This window comes from Dysidea avara, chromosome 12, assembly GCF_963678975.1.
Source record: "Dysidea avara chromosome 12, odDysAvar1.4, whole genome shotgun sequence".
Classification (NCBI taxonomy): Eukaryota; Metazoa; Porifera; class Demospongiae; order Dictyoceratida; family Dysideidae; genus Dysidea; species Dysidea avara.
This window is the reverse complement of record NC_089283.1, coordinates 10666628-10686112: the sequence shown is the minus strand read 5'-3', so window position 1 is coordinate 10686112 and position 19485 is coordinate 10666628. Positions and strand designations below refer to the sequence as shown.

General features: G+C 38.3%; 1 protein-coding gene across 2 annotated transcripts; it reads right to left on the bottom strand.

The window, feature by feature from the left end:
* Positions 1-487: 487 nt before the first annotated feature.
* On the bottom strand, positions 488-19207 carry LOC136241636 (basal body-orientation factor 1-like). Of its 2 annotated transcripts, none has more exons than XM_066032882.1 (6): positions 19069-19207; positions 6978-7025; positions 6486-6651; positions 1195-1482; positions 999-1121; positions 488-922 (listed from the first exon to the last, which is right to left on the bottom strand). In XM_066032882.1, exons 1-6 carry the CDS (start codon positions 19112-19114, stop codon positions 712-714), a joined length of 882 nt encoding a protein of 293 aa, XP_065888954.1. In that variant the 5' UTR covers positions 19115-19207; the 3' UTR covers positions 488-711. The 2 variants fall into 2 exon arrangements, with proteins under 2 accessions (XP_065888954.1, XP_065888955.1); XM_066032883.1 differs by lacking the exon at positions 19069-19207 and adding an exon at positions 7503-7754.
* Positions 19208-19485: the final 278 nt, after the last annotated feature.

Here is a 19485-nt window from a genome sequence, read left to right as displayed (position 1 = left end):
GGGGTCTTGGGGCTGTCAGAAGATATAGCCATTTTAGCTTTCACAAGATCTCAAAGTTCTTAATTTATAGGTACAATTTGAAGCGTTTCAACTAAAATATAGTCAGAACTTTATAAGGTTACAAAAGTATAAGCAGTGTTGATCTTTGATAAACTATATATGTATATATATATAGTACATAATTGGCACATATAGATGTTGCCCGTCCATTGAACAACTGTTCAATACACAGTAACAAGGCATCTATAATATAGCCCTCTTTACCCACTTGTACATACTATACATACTATTAGGTGTACAACAATTTTCTACTAGAGTGATTTAGTACTATTTGTATTGCATAATAGCACTAAAGTGATCTTTTGAGACAATATACGTAGAAGATAAGCATATAACCCTGGTATATATATAGCTCTCCCCATTTATCCTGTTCTGTACTGTACCTCTTGAGCAGACTTTAAAACTTATTTTATTATCATATCACCGTGCAACACACTATAATTACATTAATTGTAACCAGAATTATTAATAGTATGTATGTAATTACAGGTGTATAAACTAGGAAGTTTTTTTTGTTGGTCTTTTTCTAATGTTTTGGATTTTACAAAACCAAACAAAAGTACACACTGAATCATAAACTTAATAATTTGAAAGCTTGGAATTTATATACTGCTAAATATACATGCACAAATGAAATTCTTTCTTTCATTGTCACTTCTTTATCAATGCCCCGTTAATAAACTGTTCATCTCTTTCCTTTGAGGATTTGTTCAGTGTTACACACCACCCATCCTCTTTAGGAGAACTCAACTTAACATCATCAAACTTCATTGCTGCTATCATTTGCAGCTCATTTCTTTCTGCACACACTTTAGAGTAATGTACATTCATTTTCACCATGCTCTCTTCCAAAATCTTGTTCCTAACAAAAATCATTAAAACATACAGTAACAATGTTTTGGTGTCCTAACTAAATTAAATAGCCAATTTATAATAACCTTTGTGTAGATGACTGTAGATATTGTAGGGTCTGGTTGTGTTTGTGGGTGATATTATTGAGTTTTTCATTGACAGCTTGTGAATTGGCACTCAAGTCTTTATAACGTTTCAGTAGGATATCCCTATATACAATAGTGAACACAAGTGAATGTGAAATTAGCTTAATGTGTACTATATTACAGTGTCAGACAATACCTCTCAGCCCTGAAAATAAATCCTTTACTTCGTTCCTCGTTTAAGTCATAACTCAGAGCTGCAGACATTTCACGGTGGTCCTTCATATTCTCATCAATTTTTCTACTCTGTTTCTGATGTACTCTGCTAGCTTCTTCTAGTTGTACCATTAACATATTCCTCTCTCTTGCAGCCTCATGTATTTGTTGTACTAGCTGAACCCTCTCTATGAACAATTGATGAAGTTGGTTATCTTTTACAATGATTATATCATCCAACATGCCCTTCTCAGCTCTGAAGTGGTTTAGACTAAAAGGAAAGTATACAACACTAGTTCAGGTTTTCACTTATTGTAAGGGTCTTCATGCTGATGTTTGAGGGACTCAGGTATTTAATTTCTCAGCTTGGTACTGTATCTTCTACACAGAAATGTCTGTCAAGTTCGAATTTGAAAATAGAGTGCAGCCAATAATTGCCAGCTACAGAGTAACTACAGTAATTACACTAGTAATTACATTATCAATTTCAAAAACGAAGTAGGGATCCAAACAATAACCAAGATTAGAAATAACGAACTTACAATAAAACTATGGGGAAATTCCCATGTTGGCATGTTGATGAACAGAATAGTAGCATTGTTCCCAAATTATAAACCATCATAGAAATATTATACATGACAAAAATCATCTTTACAGATAGTCTTAGGGATCTACCATCAAATCCAGTGTTAAAAACAAACAAACAAAAAAACGAACCGCAATTTTTGGCCTTGCCTGTCTTACTACAGTTGTGAGGCTAGAAGAAAACGAAATAGCACACGGCCACCATTTCACACCACAATACAAACTAATGGGTGGCATGTGTCTATTCTGTGTTGTATTGTATTAAATTTGTCACAATAAACAATACCCAGTATTGAATTCCTGATGTAAACATTGGTGTCCATATGTCTGGATTCAGAGGAACAGAATAGTCGATTGGAATGGTGGTGGTGTGGTGGAATGGAAGAGTGCATTAGTATTATAGTAAATGTTCACTTCCAGTAGTATTCCCTTTTATAAAGACCATGTCATTTGATGCCTATATACATCACTACCTCACTGTTCATCAGCCTATATCATGGTCTTACAAGCTCTACTAGCAGCTAACTATCCAGCTTTTAATCACAGGACAATATGCAATACATACATGTACTGAGAAAGAAGCAAATATTCTTCCCATACAAATATTACAAACTACTGAATATGCCAAATGTGTTTGCTATGGTAACGAAGTTGTCCACCATTAAAAAAAGTGGCACCAAAATGTCCAGCAAATGTATAAAAAATCACTAGTGGATGCCATCACACCTCGGAAGAATAGCTATATACAGTACACACGGACTTGGATACAGGAGACAGCCAGTGGGCACCACATGGCCTACACACAGACTTGGTCATAGGTTTTTAGTGACTTTACCTATAAGTTAATGGAGGAAACTGGTTGCTCCTCAAATCCCTGATGCCAGCACCACCCGCAGGGTTTCCCAAGTGGTCTCCTTCTTGTCTCTCGACCAGGGTTGTACTTTTTACTGCTATTTAAATGTATCATAATGCAGGGGAGGAGACACCTTTATTTAGGGAGGGGGGGAGTGGGTGTAGCGTGCTTACCCAAGGGATGACAAGTCTTAGTGTGGAAGCATGCCAATCTATGGGGTCTGGGGGCATGCCCCCTCCCCAGAAATTTTGAGAATTAGGCCCTCTGAGATTGAATTTGGGAGTGATTTTAGCAGTTTATCAGAATACTATTAATATTAGTTTGACTGTTGTATTAGGGTGACTGCTCTATATATTAGTATTCAGTGGACTTCTAAAGGGTCTGGGGGCAAACTGCTCTATTAGGGTTGATTCTTGTAGAATCTAGTTGTAAATGCAGGTAGCTAAGCATTTGTATAGTTAGCTATTTGGTGTAATACAATCAGCACAATTGTTAAATTTAGGGGGCTAACCCCTCCATAATCTTTTTGACAGGGGCTATAGCCCCCCTTGCAATCCCCCTTCTCTGCCGCCCCTGCTGTTACAATGTACATATTAAACAAAAATATGAATATGGAAAACTACACTGTGATTCCCTGACAGGCCAATGGTCTAATGACTGGACAGTTAAACCCATGGGTTAACAGGCCAATGGTCTAATGATTGGACAGTTAAACCCACAATGTGTGCATAGCAAAAATGCATCCTACAGTAGGAGTACATCTGGATTCAATGGAATAGAGTGGAGGAAAGTGCATTAATAGAATTTACTTTGCAATTGACCACCACATTATAAAGACCACTTTCATAAAGAGTGCATCAAGTTTATGGTCACATCACTACCCCCATTGTAAGCTCAATATTTGCTCTTTTTTTTTACCCTCTTGGTGAACTACATGTATTTGGCACCACTTTTAAAAATAAACTTATCAGTGTTTGTGGTGTAGCGGTGGATATACATGTACATTGTCAAGAGTGCATAATAAAAATATTAAGGGTTAATATTTTTATTATGTACTCTTGATATTAGGGTTCCACCGATACAGAAAAATACCTACCGATCTGATACCGATACCTAGCAGTAATTTTTCACCAATACAGATACCGATACTGATAATTGCCATACAATTTACGCACCTCTCAAGTTAGCTATGTGTGACTGCTTTATTAGAATATTTTACTGTGCAGACTGTTCTATTAGAGTATTTTGATCCTTTTCATGCAAACTACAATTGCTCAATGTTTAACAAAGCAATTCCTAGAATAATGCTCAACACTATTTCCAGCCTGTTATACAGTACATTAAGTTTTGCTAGCATAGCATTTATGATGATAGTTATGATGATGACGATTGGCACAAGTGGCTATTAATCAGCATGGGAATACCTAAATAACCAATACTGATCGATGCCAAAATGCCTAATAACGGTTCAGATTCGATACCAATCTGATTATTGGTGGAACACTACTTGATATTATGTACTGTAGGAGGAGTGCTCATAAAGAGCTAAGAAATACCAAGAAAACATTGAATTGGGCCAGCTAAATGCTGACAAACAATAAGGCTGGCCTTGCAGGTAAAATAATGCATGGATCAATGTACTTTGCCATTAAAGCACGTACAGGTACAGGCTTGCAATCATTTTTCCAGCAAAGTAGACTTATAGGTTTGTACATGTATAGCGACATATTGAACAGTACTATATATAGGGATCATAGAGGTTTGCAAATATAGAGCCTCTCAAAACCTTCAGTATATATTGTTGAGGTATACCTGTAATTATAGCCAAGCCCAAACAGTGTGATTCAAAATGCTTGCTACAAAATAAAATATATTTAGTGGAATTTTCTGCTGACTGACTATGCCTTCAGACCAATACAGCCACAGCTGTATCGGCTTAATTTTTCACTCACTTCAGTCCGACAGGTGCCCTCTGGCATACCACAGTACGTAGTATGTACAATGCACACAGCATGGACTAATGTTTGTCCTTCATTGTGTCCTGTTTCTTTTCACTGATAGCACAAGGTGTCAATTCGTGGTAGCATGTTATGGCTTCCCTGTGGCTGTGCTGACTATAGCTATTGTATTTATCATCCATATTTCTGTAGTGATTGGATTGATCACAGAGACACTTCTCTTACTGTTCTTCATTTGAAACATTGTGTAATGTGCCAAACATACACTGTAGCTGAAAATGAAGCACAATGGCCATTTCACTTCTCAGTAATTAATGTATGAGGCACATATTCAATTGCAAAATTAATTCTATAGTGCAGAAATCGTAGAAATAAAAAGTATTGAAACAAGGGAGGTCATCTACATCTAAATAATTTTTAAATGATCGAGTAAGCTTCCAGTGATAAAAGGCAGTGAAACAAGATAATTATATGAATGATAATAGCTATTACAACATAACTATGTGGGAAAATCCCTAAAAATTGGCATGTTACTACCACCTATTCAATGCCAAAATAGACATAGCTATGCTATATTAGATACCATCATGCTTTTTACAGTATTACTGGAATCGTACTTCATTTAATTGTAGTTTGTCAACTTTTTTTTACTATGGCATAGCTATGTTATACAGCATATGACTGTGACCGCTATGTTAGAGTATCTCAATCTTCCTGATTGAGTTATGCAATATATTAAGGGGTGTGGTTTTACCATGTCTAGTTTCCTACAGAAAACCACAGGTTACGGCATGATTGGATCCATGTGATTTATACGTGCAGCTACATCTATCTACTCCACTAACAGTCGCTACAGCACTAAATAGTTTTATGGCTTCTAAAAACTGTAAGCACTCTATGACAGTATCATTTATCGTATTAAAAACTTATCAAAATTATAGTTTTTTTTCATTATATCGCACAGTCCTATTAAAACTATTTTATAGTTTGGCCATTGTGTTTTCATATTCGAATTCTCTCAAGGGTGCTCTTAATTTTTGTTTGCATACATACGTATATACCCACTTTACCTTGAAAGGATATGCCATTTCAATAGCTTACGAGGCCTGCTACATTGGTTTTCAGTCTGCTCCAGTATATAGAAGTATTTGTATTTACAGTTACAAAATATTATACATGTATTTTGCCCTTTTTTAATCTGGGAATTCTATAGCATGTTGTGAGGAAAACAGAGTTGTGCCAGTAAGATAATTATTAATAACTGAAGTGTGAAAAAAAACACTGGCTTTGTTGGTCACACAACAAAACGATTGTAGCCATACAGTATGTTACCAATATTCAGACAAATAAGGTGACATTTCTATTTAATTGGTCATAACCATAACTTTAACTAAACATTTTAAACTTACTCTAGCAGCTGAAAGCTTGCCAGATACATATTACCTATGTCCAATAGCATATTCTAGTTTGAATGCAGGGTAGTAAAACATGAATAATAGTTTTGCTCTATAGCTGACTTTATACAAATGACATTGAATAATCAGAAGAAGTGTCTTGTGATATTCAAAAGTGTTGACCTACTGTAATTTAACAATAGCACCTCAAATGGCACCTCAGATCAATGGTGCAGTAAATATTCTTTAGAGCAAATTGCACACTGTACATGTATATCCATGTTACATGTGTGGCAGGGCCCTTAAAACTTACTCAGGGCAACACATTGCTTTTTATTAGTTATTAATAAACAAGCCCTAACACCTGCAATTATGCTGGGTTGTGTATATATGTAATCACACATCACAGTCTATGTGTGCATGGCCAATCCGCTCTGGTGAATAATAAAGAAAGAGAGATATGACTCCATATTAAATTATTAACCTGTTAATTATCTCCTCAAGATAATTTGTAGTTAGTGTTAACTTCTCTTCTACTCTCTTTATTTCTGCCTTCAACAAAATTGTCTCTTGTTCCTTTTCATCTAATTGTTGACTCTTCACTTGTAGTTCTTCTTTTATCATTTCTATTTCACTCATGGTCAGTCTTCCTGTAAACAGTGTAAAATAATTTATTGCTTGTACACTAATAGCAACTAATTGTATTGCATAGGTGTAAACATGCTTTGAAACAAAAGTCATAGTTGTGTTCAATATCACAGTATGTTACACCCTTTGATGTTCGTCAATGTTACAAAGTTCACTTAAGCCATACAGTACATAGGTCATGATATACTTAGTACAGTATGATTAAAACTCAAAATACAAACACAAATCCTACATGTATGTTCTAGAGCAATTAAATACAGTCCCACTGTATTTGATAAATGAGAGAGAACCCATACTATGACACATGTACCCATGCAACACCACTCACCAGATTTCTGTACAACTGGTTGAAGATTATCATCATCTTCATTTTTAGCTAGTTAAACAAATGATAATGTGACAATTTACAGATATAAAGACACATGGTAGTGTTTCGTGTGGCCAAGAAAGCTGGTATGCACCATGGTATATTTCCACACCATGGTATATTGACTAGGGAAAAATGTAATTTTCACACATATGTAGCTCCATGCTAACTTATTCAAACAGACCATTGGTGACCTTTATTGCCTTTTTTGCAGAGAAATTTAATCATCTCTGTCTTTATATCCCTGACCCACTAATTAACTTGGTACCAAAATAAAGATCTTGTTGAACGAAGCAACATGGTTTTTATTTGAAGTTAATAGGTGATTTCATTCCAAAGTTATGATCATTTATATTACCAGGAGCTCATTGAATCCTATGGACAAGGGAGTGTGTAACGCCATACACTACCAATACTACGGGCGGAATTACTGTAAAACATGGCATCCAGTGTTACTACGTTTATAATTGGTTACACCATTCTTACGCGCAACAGGGATACACTGAATGGGCTGCTACTCCATCATCTTATGTAAAGCTGCTTCGATAGGAAGATCGTCAGGTGGAAAGTAGAGCTTGGAATAGTGAAGTGGAGTAATTTCGCGTGATTTAACATGATTAGTGACTGTAGAAAGACTGTCCTGCTAAGCCTAGCTACTATTCCTCTGTCGTACCATTGAACTTCGTTTCCATAGCTTTGCTTCTTCGCACGGAAATGTGACATACTCAAGTATGTGCCTCTGCATAATATCCTAATTAGGAAATTTTAAAAGTTACTTATTATAGTAAACAGCAGCCATGTTTGAATTTCGCTGTTTACAGAGTTACATTCTCCCTTGTCCATAGGATTCGATACGCTCCTGATATTTCCCATGAATTTTGAGAAAATTTACCTCCCCATAGGTAGTTTATACCCCCAAAAACACCTTCGCTGTAAAAAAAAAGGCGCATCCAAGAAACTACAAGCTATCTGTAACCCTATGTAAAAACAGCTCAGCAAAAGACTCCATGAAATTAACTGGTAACTGAAAGACCTGATATCTGGAGCGGCCAAGAATCAATGATACCACAACTGACTATGATTACTAAAGTTTTACCAAGTTCATGCAAGAATACCTTGGCTGTAAAACAGGCAAATAAAAGTAACTGGTAACCAAAACAGCTGATATCTGAAGCAGCCAATAAAAGTTAAGTTGATACAACTAACTACAATTATTACATGTACCTTGCATCATTGAATCTTAATCATTCAACTGTGTTCTATACATTCACCCTTGCTACATCCTATATTAATTCTTTGTAACCCTAATTGGCTGGTAATTTGGTCGCTTTTTACTTTTATTTTCCTGTTTTACAGCCAAGGTATTCTTGGTAAAACTTTGGTATCATAGTCAGTTGTAATAACACTGCTCCAGATATCAGCTCTTTTCAGTCACCAGTTAATTTCATGGAGTCTTTTTCTATAGCTGAGCAGTTTTTACATAGGGTTACAGATACTTGTAGTTTCTTAGATGTGCCTTTTTTTTTACAGCGAAGGTGTTTTTGGGGGGATATCACTAATTTTTGTCAGTTATATAATTAAATTTTACAGACTCAATGGTCAAGCCATGGGGTTGTATGATGAATTCTGCCTTGTAGAGGTGTTGCAACCAAACACAATCTGCTGATAAGTGGTGAGCATATAACATACATTCCTATGGTAGGACAAGTGGGGTTATGAAAGAGATCACAAACATAAATTAACTATTATTTTTATTTCACTACATACAGACACACGCTTACATCATATACGTACAAGCACAAGACACACACAAAATGTGCAAACACTATACACGCATGTTCACACACATACACCAAACATTGGTTGTACTTGATGTAAACAAGTTAATATCACATCTCTTGAAATGCTCTTGTAGGTGAGCTAGTAGTGCCCTTACTAGGTGTTAAAAAGTTCTTGCAGAAAAGAAAATAATTGTGTCGTACATTCTGTTGACTGCCCATTTGTTACACATGTCACTCCATAGTTAAGCCATGAGGATCTACCAGCCTGACATTGATTTTTTGTACATTCTTTTTATAATTCAGTGCCTACTGGATTGTGTCATCAGATATCCAAGCAAGTGTCTTTGGTCGATGTTCCAGTTTAGTTGCATGTGTGTTTAATTTAAGGTTAAATACAGTGCCTGCTTGTTCTTTTACAGGTCTCACTTAATCTTGCATTATCATGCAGACATCCATGAAATTTGAATATTGTGCAAGCTGTGTGGAACAACCTCAACTCATATACACAGTCACTGGCAAACCACGAACCCCATTCCAGCAATCTACTGTATTACAGATTCTGAAAGCCACAGCACAAGCTCATATACAGTCACCAGCAAACCACGAACCACATTCCAGCAATCCGTTACAAATTTTGTTGCACCATGGTACGTATGTGCATAATGATTAATGAAAGCCACAACACAAGCTCCACGGTGCATGTCCCTGTACAGTAACATCTCAAGAGAAAAGTGAACACACGTGATACATGATTTATATTACTATTCAGTGTTGGGAGTAATGCGTTACATTACGCACTATTATTCCTTTTGTGGTAACTAAGTAATATAATGAAATACGCTATAAAAACAGGTAACATAACTCGAGTTACATTACTTACAAATGTAATGCGTTACCTAAGTAATATAGTTACTGTAACGAATCTAATATTACGTAATATTATTACTACAAGTAACGAAGTTACTAATCTTGTTAGTAATCCACTGAGTAATGCCTAGCCACAACGAAGTAATGAAGCCTACCGAATGAAGCTTATTCACCAGCTTCTTACTTGTAACCAAGATTTGCATGTTGTCCAACAACGCAATCATGTCACGTGATAAGGTGGTAGTTTCACATGTGACAGCTTCAGGCTGTGGACATGTAATAAAGTGTATTATTGAACTGACTTGTATACATACACATTGCATGAATATAATTTGTAATCATATGACATCACTTAGTTAATTTCCTGTATCCTGTATTTATAAAGTCTTGCTATGTTGTACACTATTCAGTCTGGCATATTAAAGTTATTAGTTGCTTGAGTGTTAGTTATTGACGGGTATTACATTGGTAGCAGAGGACGGTTGAAGTTGGCCATGTCTAACCCTAGCACAGCTGCAGCTGCAACGAGTTCCAAACACATCAGTTTGCCCAGAATCTTCTCAGAAGGTGACCCAACTGAATGGTTCAAGTGTTATGAGATCTGCTGCAGTGCAAATGACTGGAATGACGAGATGAAAGTAAAGAAATTGCCGACACTATTAGAGGGAGAAGCACTTGTTACCTGGCTAGAGTTGACCGTAGAGCAGCAAGCAAGTTATGACCAAGCTAAGAAGAACATCCTGGAGAGAATGGGGCCAGTATGGTTTGTGTCGATGGATGACTTTCATCGCTTCCTGGCGAGTCATTGTCTGTATACTGTTACGAACTAAAAAGGCTAATAGATCGAACTATGTCGGCAGCAGATGCGACAACACACCAACAGTTAGTGATTTACCAGTTTCTAACGGGACTCCCCCTGGAAATAAGCAAGCGATTGCATGCAGCAGGAGAGATTAATGATTTGGGGCAGCTGATGCAGCGAGCAAAGTTGTTGATGACTATTGATGCTGAGAATCCTGGTGAAAAATTAGCAGCTGTTCAGCAGCCAATTGATCGTGTGGAAGCCTTAACAGAGCAAGTTGCCGCACTGACTGAACAGGTGGCCGCCATGGCAACTAATCAGAGAACCTCCCAGCAGCCAGCCAGACTCCTCTGTTTCCGTTGTAACCAGCCTGGTCATGTGCAGCGTAATTGCCCGAGATTAAAGCGATGTTTTAATTGTGGAAGGATGGGCCACCTTGCGAAGGACTGTTGTTCGGGAAACGGACAAGGGGCGTCCCGCACGGGCTGGGGGCGTCCCTGAAAGTAGTGAGCCCTTTATGTAGTAATGTAGATAGTTATAGTAGTGTAGTTGTAGCAGCAGTAAGGACACAAGGGTCCATAATTAGTGCTGTACTAGAAAGCAGAGCAGTTGAGGTAATGGTTGACTCAGGGTCGTATGTTTCGTTAGTAAGAGAGAACCTTGTTACACCTAACCACAAACTAGCTAAGCCCCCACAGGGACTGCAGTTAGTGTCAGCAGCTGGCGAGCCCATTTCACACTTGTGATTGTAGGTGTTGACTTCATGCAAAAGCATGGCTTATTACTTGACTTCACAACATCACCTGTTACCATACACAATAGTGCTGTGACTAAACTTCTACCTGAAATGGAGCCACTGCTTGAAGCAACTAAGGCAGTTAATATGAAAGCATCACCAGTTTCATGCGTATCCCAGTCACCTGAGGAAGCCATAGATGACTATGCTGTCCCCATCTTTGATGTTAAAACCTCAAGTTATGATCTGCCTGAATGTGGTGATCCAGCCCTTTTGTTGCTCGTTGAAGCTCACAAAGAGCTGTTTCGTACCTCCACCGGGCATACCACAGTTGCAGAACACTTCATTCCCACAACCGGTAACCCTGTAAAAATACCACCTAGAAGAATACCAGGGAATTACCGTGCAGAAGTACAGCAACAAATAAACACCATGTTGCAACAGGGAATAATTGAGCCTAGTTTTAGTCCATGGATGGCCCCTGCTGTATTTACTCGTAAGAAGAATGGGGAGGTACGCTTGTGTGTTGATTACTGGGAACTGAATAAACGCAGTTAAGGATGCTTACCCACTTCCTAGACCTGATGAAGTCCAGGACTGCTTGATGGGTTGCACAGTTTTCTCTACCCTTGACTTCAGGAGTGGGTATTGGCAGTTACCAGTCCATAGCAAGGACCAACCCAAAACTGCCTTTTGTCCTGGGCCTGGGTTTGGGTTGTTCCAATTTCGTAGAATGCCGTTTGGCCTTTCTGGGGCTCCTTCATCATTTCAAAGGCTTATTAACTCTATCTGTGGTGATTTATCATTTGTCACTACGTATTTAGATGACTTATTAGTCCATTCTGCCAATCTACAGGAACACATACAGCACCTTGACACTTTGTTTCAGCGTATGTCCAATGCTGGACTTACATTTCGTGGCAGCAAGTGCCACATTGGCTTGTCTTCCGTTATGTATCTGGGGCACAATTTTTCAGCAACTGGTATGTCCCCCGATGCTGAGAAAGTATCTGCAGTTCGTAACTGGCCTACTCCATCTGAGCCAGGCAACCTTAGAAGTTTTCTGGGGCTTGCATCTTACTATCGTCGTTACATCCACAAATTTGCAGATATCGCAGCCCCATTGTACAACATAACCAACAAAGGGACCCCTTATGTGTGGGACAAGTCTTGTGAATTAGCTTTTAAACAACTAAAAGATGCCCTTTTGTGTGCCCCAATACTTAAATATCCCGACTTTTCTACAGCTGCTAAACAATTTCAGCTATATACAGATGCCAGTGCCACAGGTATTGGTGCTGTACTTGAACAAATTGGCCATGTTGTAGCATACACTAGTAGAACTCTTTCGACTTCAGAGCAACACTATAGCGTAATTAAAAAAGAGTGCTTAGCTGTTGTCCATGCCCTTAAACAGTTTCGGCATTATTTGTTAGGTAGACAGTTCTCTATCGTTACTGACCATGCTCCCTTGCAGTGGTTATCTGCACAAAAAATGGAAGGCCTCCTAGCCAAATGGGCACTCGCCATTCAGGAATATGACTTCACTATTACATATCGCAAAGGGCAGGACAATGGCAATGCAGATGCACTCTCTAGAAAAACACACACTGCTGCAACTACGCAGCTACATCTGTTCACTGAAGAATTACGCCAGCAACAATTTAACGATCCCATTATCCAACAAATTTATGAAGTACTGAGTCATAATCAGTCGGCCCCACCTCATAATTCTGAATGGCATACACACACTTACTCTTGATACAAACAGCTTTGGTCACAGTTGTGCCTGCATGATGGGTTAGTATGTCGAAGGTATACACCATCACCTAGCCTTAATACAGTATTGGTTCCTCTCATCCCAGAGTCATACCGCCCCACTCTGTTATATCAGCATCATGATGCTGTATCTGTTGCCCACTTAGGATTTGAGAAGACAACAGCCAGGATACGTCAAGTTGGGTACTGGGTTGGAATGTTGCAAGACATAGAAAGGTATTGCAGAGAATGTTTAGTTTGTCAGCGTTCTAAGCCTGGATTACCAACCCGTGCCCCTTTGACCACTGTGCCCATTGGCAAGCCCTGGGAGATGGTAGTGGTAGATATTTTGGAAGTTCCTACTTCCCGACATAACCGTTATCTTTTGGTTATTCAAGACTACATGACCAAGTGGGTAGAGGCAATACCAATACCTAATCAAACAGCTGCAACCATTACCAGAGAGCTTACAACAGTGTTTTGTCGCTATGGTATCCCAGACATCTTACATTCAGATCAGGGCAGAAACTTTGAGAGCACCATCTTACGTCAGACTCTTGATGCTTTCGGTGTCACTAAATCACGAACAACAGCTTACCACCCTGCTGGTGATGGATTAGTTGAACGTTTCATCAGGTCTCTTTTGAAAATGCTGCGTGCTTACGTTGACCAAAATGATTGGGAACAATATCTCCCTTTTGTGCTGTATGCATACCGTACTGCTGTTCATGCGTCAACTGGGGTCTCACCATTTGAGCTGATGTACGGCAGATGTGCCCACAAGCCACCAATTCCATCTAGTATGGCTTATGATGTAACCTCATATCAGCATCAGCTTCAAGCTAAGCTATCTAAGCTCAGAGATTTTGTTGAAACACACAATGCCCAAGCTAGCACGCAGCAAAAGCAGCACTATGATGAACACTCTCTTTCCAGAACTTTTGCTATAGGTGATTCAGTTTGGCTATCTGTCCCTACAGCAGGCAAGTTAGATCCCAAATGGGAAGGGAAATGGATCATCCAGTCAGTGAAAAGTCTCATCACATATACTATATACATGATGGAAGGAGAACTAGAACAGTTTATGTCAATCGACTAAGACCAAGGTTTCAAGCTGCTACTACTTCAGATGAGACAGTTCCACTGCTTCTTCAAAATGATTGGGCTCCTCCTTCAGTAGAGCATCATAGTATTGATGATGACCCACCGGGACCTGAGCACCGTTATCCTACACGGGACAGAAGACCACCAGACCGCTATTGTCCTTGAGAACGAGCCAAAGCTAGGAGGGGCAGATGTAATAAAGTGTATCATTGAACTGACTTGTACACATACACATTGCATGAATATAATTTTTAATCATATGACATCACTTAGTTAATTTCCTGTATCCTGTATTTATAAAGTCTTGCTATGTTGTACATTATTCAGTCTGGTATATTAAAGTTATTAGTTGCTTGAGTGTTAGTTATTGACGAGTATTACAGACACAAAGTAATATAATATGTAATATTATTATACATGTAGTTACTTTTTTATGGGTAATATGTAACTGTAACTAAATAGTTCAGTTGCAAGTAATATGTAACTAGTTACTTTTACAAAGTAACTTGCCCAACACCGTTACTATTGATGGCAGTCCATGCCTTGAAAGGGAAGTATGAATAATAAACATTTGTCATATTGTAACTAGATTTCAATGGAGTGGTGAAGTATACTTTAATTTGAAAATAAAAAAATGTATACCACTTGAAGAAGTCGAATGGATATTAAAGAGTCAAGAATACTGATGTACTCAGCTTGTTGTGGAGGTTCAGTAACGAAAAGAGGAGTGGAGGTTCAGTAACGAAAGAAGGAGTGAAGAAGATGAAGCTAGTACAGTATGTAAAGTTCCACATTGCCTCACACTGATTAACTGTGTATGATTGGTTTTTAGACATCTGCACTGACTAGTGTAAATTCACTGAGACCAAGCTAAAAACTTCTTATGGTACCAACTTGAGTAGCAGCAAATGCCAGTATTATCCGGCTTGGAATTATCTCATGGAGGGATTATCGACAAGGTGTACTCATACAGACCATGCAAATAACCCTCAGTATTCCCACTCTAGTATACATCATCAGAAGTCCCCGAACTGTAGATGGAAGAAGTAAGCTAATGTACATGATGCTTGTACAAAATTATTCATTCACAATGCTATATAACTGAATTTATGTACAGTGAAACCTGTCTAATCAGGACACTGTAAGGTCACCGGCCAACTTGTAAATCCTCAAATGTGTCATTTGTATAAAAGTGACATAGATTTTGGGTGTATTGTATTTAATGCCAGCCTGTCAGTTTTTACAGGTAATCTACATGGTCATAGCATGCAGTAGCAGTTGGATGTGGTCAAGGTACATACATAACTTGGGACCATGGTAGGAAGTCTTCTTAATAATTTTCATGGATTTCGCGGCCATCTTATCCATGAAATTTGAATATTAATTGTGCAAGTTGTGTGGAGCAACCCCAACTTATATATATACACTGTATATGCACAGTCACTGGCAAACCATGAACCACATTCCAGCAATCCATTAAAAATTTTTGTTGCGCCATGGTATGTGCATAATGATTAATGAAAGCCACAACACAATCCATGGTGTGTACTACATAGAGGTGGTAGGTTGTAACCCCTATAGGCTTGTTGCCTTTTGTATTCACCTTACCTTTGTGGTTAATCTATTAAATATTAAATAAAAAAATATAAGAAAACGCTCTCCCCAAAGCAAAGGGGAAAATGAAGAAATTAATTTTAGATAAACTTTGAGGGCTCATAATTATTTGCATTTGGTGACTTTGCTTATGTGGGATGCTGAAGGTGGTAGTACAGGGTATAATAGCGTAGCCCCTAATATTAGCCAAATTGTGCACTTTTTCATAAAAGCATGAAACTTTCCACATAAATAGTATTCCTCATGGCATGTCTTTCTTGATATTTGCCATCGCAGATTTGACCTTTGGTGACCTTTGTGGCCACTTTTGCACAGAAATTTGACCATTTCTGTCTCTATCTCCCTGAGGTATTATAACCTACAGTGTGTGGTACCAAAGTAAAGATCTTGTTGAGTAAAACAACTCGGTTTTTGTTTGAAGTTAATAGGTAGTTCCATTTTGAAGTTATAGTCGCTTTTATTAGCTACAAAATTCTTCGAGTTTACCTGCTCTTGGGGTCAAGACTCACGGTAGTGAATCGCGTGGCCAAGAAACTATATACAAAGCGCATGCCCATATAAAAGACACGTAGCCACTACTGTGATTTATTTATGTGTAGGGTCGGTTTCACAATATTAGTCCTGGATTATGCAACATCTCTCAACAGATTTATATTGCGTTACACGATAAAACTTTTTAGGAGTCGTCATCATATTGTAGTTTTCTTGCAGCCTTGCTAAAATAAAAAGTAGGCCTCACTAAAATATAAAATAGGCGTATTTACACATATTTCACTTACCTTACTGTATGTTACACCTACCGTCACGTTATACCAGTCAACATAGCCATGTTTGTACAGTCCATATAGCACTGACAATTCTGGTTTGCCCATATGCGTATTTTCTTCAATCAAACCTCTAATCCATACAATAACTTTTAAAGACACGACATGGACACAAACTCTAATGTCTGATTATCAAGTTGTGCAGAACCATAAGTTACTGTACCTAGGGATGGTGTTGTAAGCAGAAATCTTTTAGATTCCATTTAGTGCCACGCCCCATGTGAGCGTTTATAATCGCCAGATGTCTTATATAAACAAGGTGCGAAGAACAAAGTCACTAGGAAGTGTTGTAAGCATATAATCTTTAATTTCTCGCACACTTTACAGAAACTATTAGAAAAAAGAAATGTGTAGCTCAAATCTCCTTGAAATTCGGCTTACTTCAAGGATGTAGTAAGGCTAATTCACACATTAGTTGGTACAAATCTGATGGATATTTACAGAAGTATGGACAATAATTTACACTATTTGTCATGCCTGCAGCAGGGGGTATGATACCAACTGGAATCCAACACAAATCACCTGGAAATGGAATCCGGAATATTGGACAAGAATCTGGAATCTCTAATAAAATAGACTCAATAAATGTTCTTTAAGTCTGACTATTTCCATATATTTCTTGTTGTATATTTTCTACTGAGCTGTTTTGCAATCAGTTCAGTCTTGTGAGCACTGTGCGTGTGTCTCAACGCTTTTGTACAGGCAATAGCACAACATTATTTAGCTTCCATTTCTGGCCTCGCCATTGATCCAATCAGCCTGGATGCCAGCCATGTGCATAAAAATGTTAATATACATGCAGATAGCTATGTAAATTTGAAATCTGGAATCTGGCTTGGAATCCAGAATCTTTGCAAAAAAGTTGGTGAGATTTGGAATCTTACGCGTGATTATTGGGTGGTGTCAGACCCCTTGGCCTGCAGGGCTTATGGGAATAACTTGAGTGGTCTGCACATAGGTAAACCATCATAGCTCAAGATTTTAAAAGAATTGCATTGACAGCTACAGAGTTACAAGGAGATAACTAACCTGGTGTAAAATCGTGGGGGTCAAAATACTCTAATAGAACAGCCACCAAGAATCAATCACATGAAAAACTAGAGACCTCCGTACCTGTTTTCTTAACCTTTCACCACTGCTGTTACTGTAGCTTAACAGCTTGCTTAATTTCTACCTTAAGGCCACATAAACTTAATTATTAATTTCTCATCCTCCTGTACTCAAAATAGCAGTGCGGCAGGGCAGTTTTTTATTTTATTTTTTACTAACCAAATAGCTGAATTAACTAGCTAAAATGACTCAGAATGCAGTTTTCTTAGACTGCTCTAGCAAGGTAGCAACTTTAGAAAGTGCTGGATAGCTGCACTCAGCTACCAGTGGTGTAAAAAATCCTTAATGAGGTAAAAAAAAAAATGGCCATGTGGGCGGGGATGAGAAACTAATAATTAAGTATGTGGCCTAAAAATGAAAATTCTACTTAATAGTAAAAGTTTATAATCTGTGTGCTCTATAAGAATTCCTTGAAAAGCGTGCTCTATTTATAACAAACAGTCATTGTAACTCACACATGTTATTGTTAATTAGCAAAGCCCACCAGGGGTAACACGCTAATGAGCATTACGAGCTGGAGCATTATGTTATCATGTTATCTTTAGATAAGAAGAAATTGGGTACAGGGGCGGATCCAGAGTTTGGAAAGAGGGGGGGCACCTTTCTGAAAAACAGTTGAAGACCAAAAAAAACTTACTGAAAACCAGTTGAAGACCAAAAAAAAAAAAAAAAAAAAAAAAGGTCTTGACAATAATAGCTAGTTATCCTTACCAACTATATCACGTCTGTTATGTAAAATAAAATCCTATTTATAGCTTCATAGGTAAGCTACACTGCCTCATGAACATTGTGACTGCTTTATTAGAGTAATTGACTGCTCTATTAGAGTATCTCGATCTTGTATGCAATTTCTTGAAGGGGGGGGGGGGCATTTGCCCCAAATGCCCCATCCTGGATCCGCCACTGGGGTAGTACAGTGTAACAAACCCAAAGCCAGTCATATGTATTTAAAACACAAAATGAAGTGAAATCCGTGCAAAATCAACCAAGCTGTAATGCTTGGTTGATTTTGCACGGATTTAAATATTGTAATAACGTCTGTAACGATATCTATCAACTAGATCTACTAATGCACTTGTCAATTTCATGCCCCACCCCCGAGGTGGGGATTTGACATTGCTTCTTGACAGTTGTCCAATTTACTGACCGATTTTCGGTAGTTGCATTTCTAAACAATAAAATCGCACTTGCTGTAATATTACTAGCTACAGGGCAGGTTTATTACTAGTCGCATGCACGCAATATGCGCTTAGTCATCCTTGAGGTGCTGTCAAATCCCCTACTATGGGGGTGGGGACATAGTGGGGATTTGACAGCCGATTTTGCCCCAGTAGTGGGGAATTTGACACCACGATTTGTCAAATCCCCTGTATTCCCCCACCCCCCCGGGGTGGGGGGGTGGGGCATGAAATTGACAAGTGCATAAATAACTAGCCTATAATACCCTTGAACTCACCATAAATGAACGAAAGGGATCTTGCTAGTGCTAATACTGCGAACATAACATTCCTTCAGAGCATATAAATCACGAATGATGTGACGGACTGTCTTCCATTTGTGAGCACTTTATGGCGTCTAGTACACGTGATCGTTGCTATGACGATGCTATGCAAAATGGTCGGGTTACGTAATGCTAACCATACGTGTCGACTGGTCGGCGAGTAGCGTTTACTTTTGATTCGCGTTTCTGATCAACTGTCTAACAGTTTTGTGTGTGAACGACTTACTTAACATGGTGAAATCGAGATCATTAAAACACTGAAATATCCACCGCCTTATCGAAAAATATTTAGACTTAGTGACAAACAGGGGGACATAGACTCGGACATAGGAGAACAACAGTACCACTCGCAACAGTATAAGCAAGAGTAGC

Bases quoted from the DNA above. Each gene is read 5' to 3' on its own strand.
- LOC136241636 (XM_066032882.1), bottom strand. From the start codon at position 19,114: ATGTTCGCAGTATTAGCACTAGCAAGATCCCTTTCGTTCATTTATG. The intron at 7,026-19,068 runs GTGAGTTCAAGG...TTGTTTAACTAG, and splicing joins ATCCCTTTCGTTCATTTATG to CTAAAAATGAAGATGATGAT. The intron at 1,483-6,485 runs GTTAATAATTTA...CTTTCCTTTTAG, and splicing joins CTTGAGGAGATAATTAACAG to TCTAAACCACTTCAGAGCTG.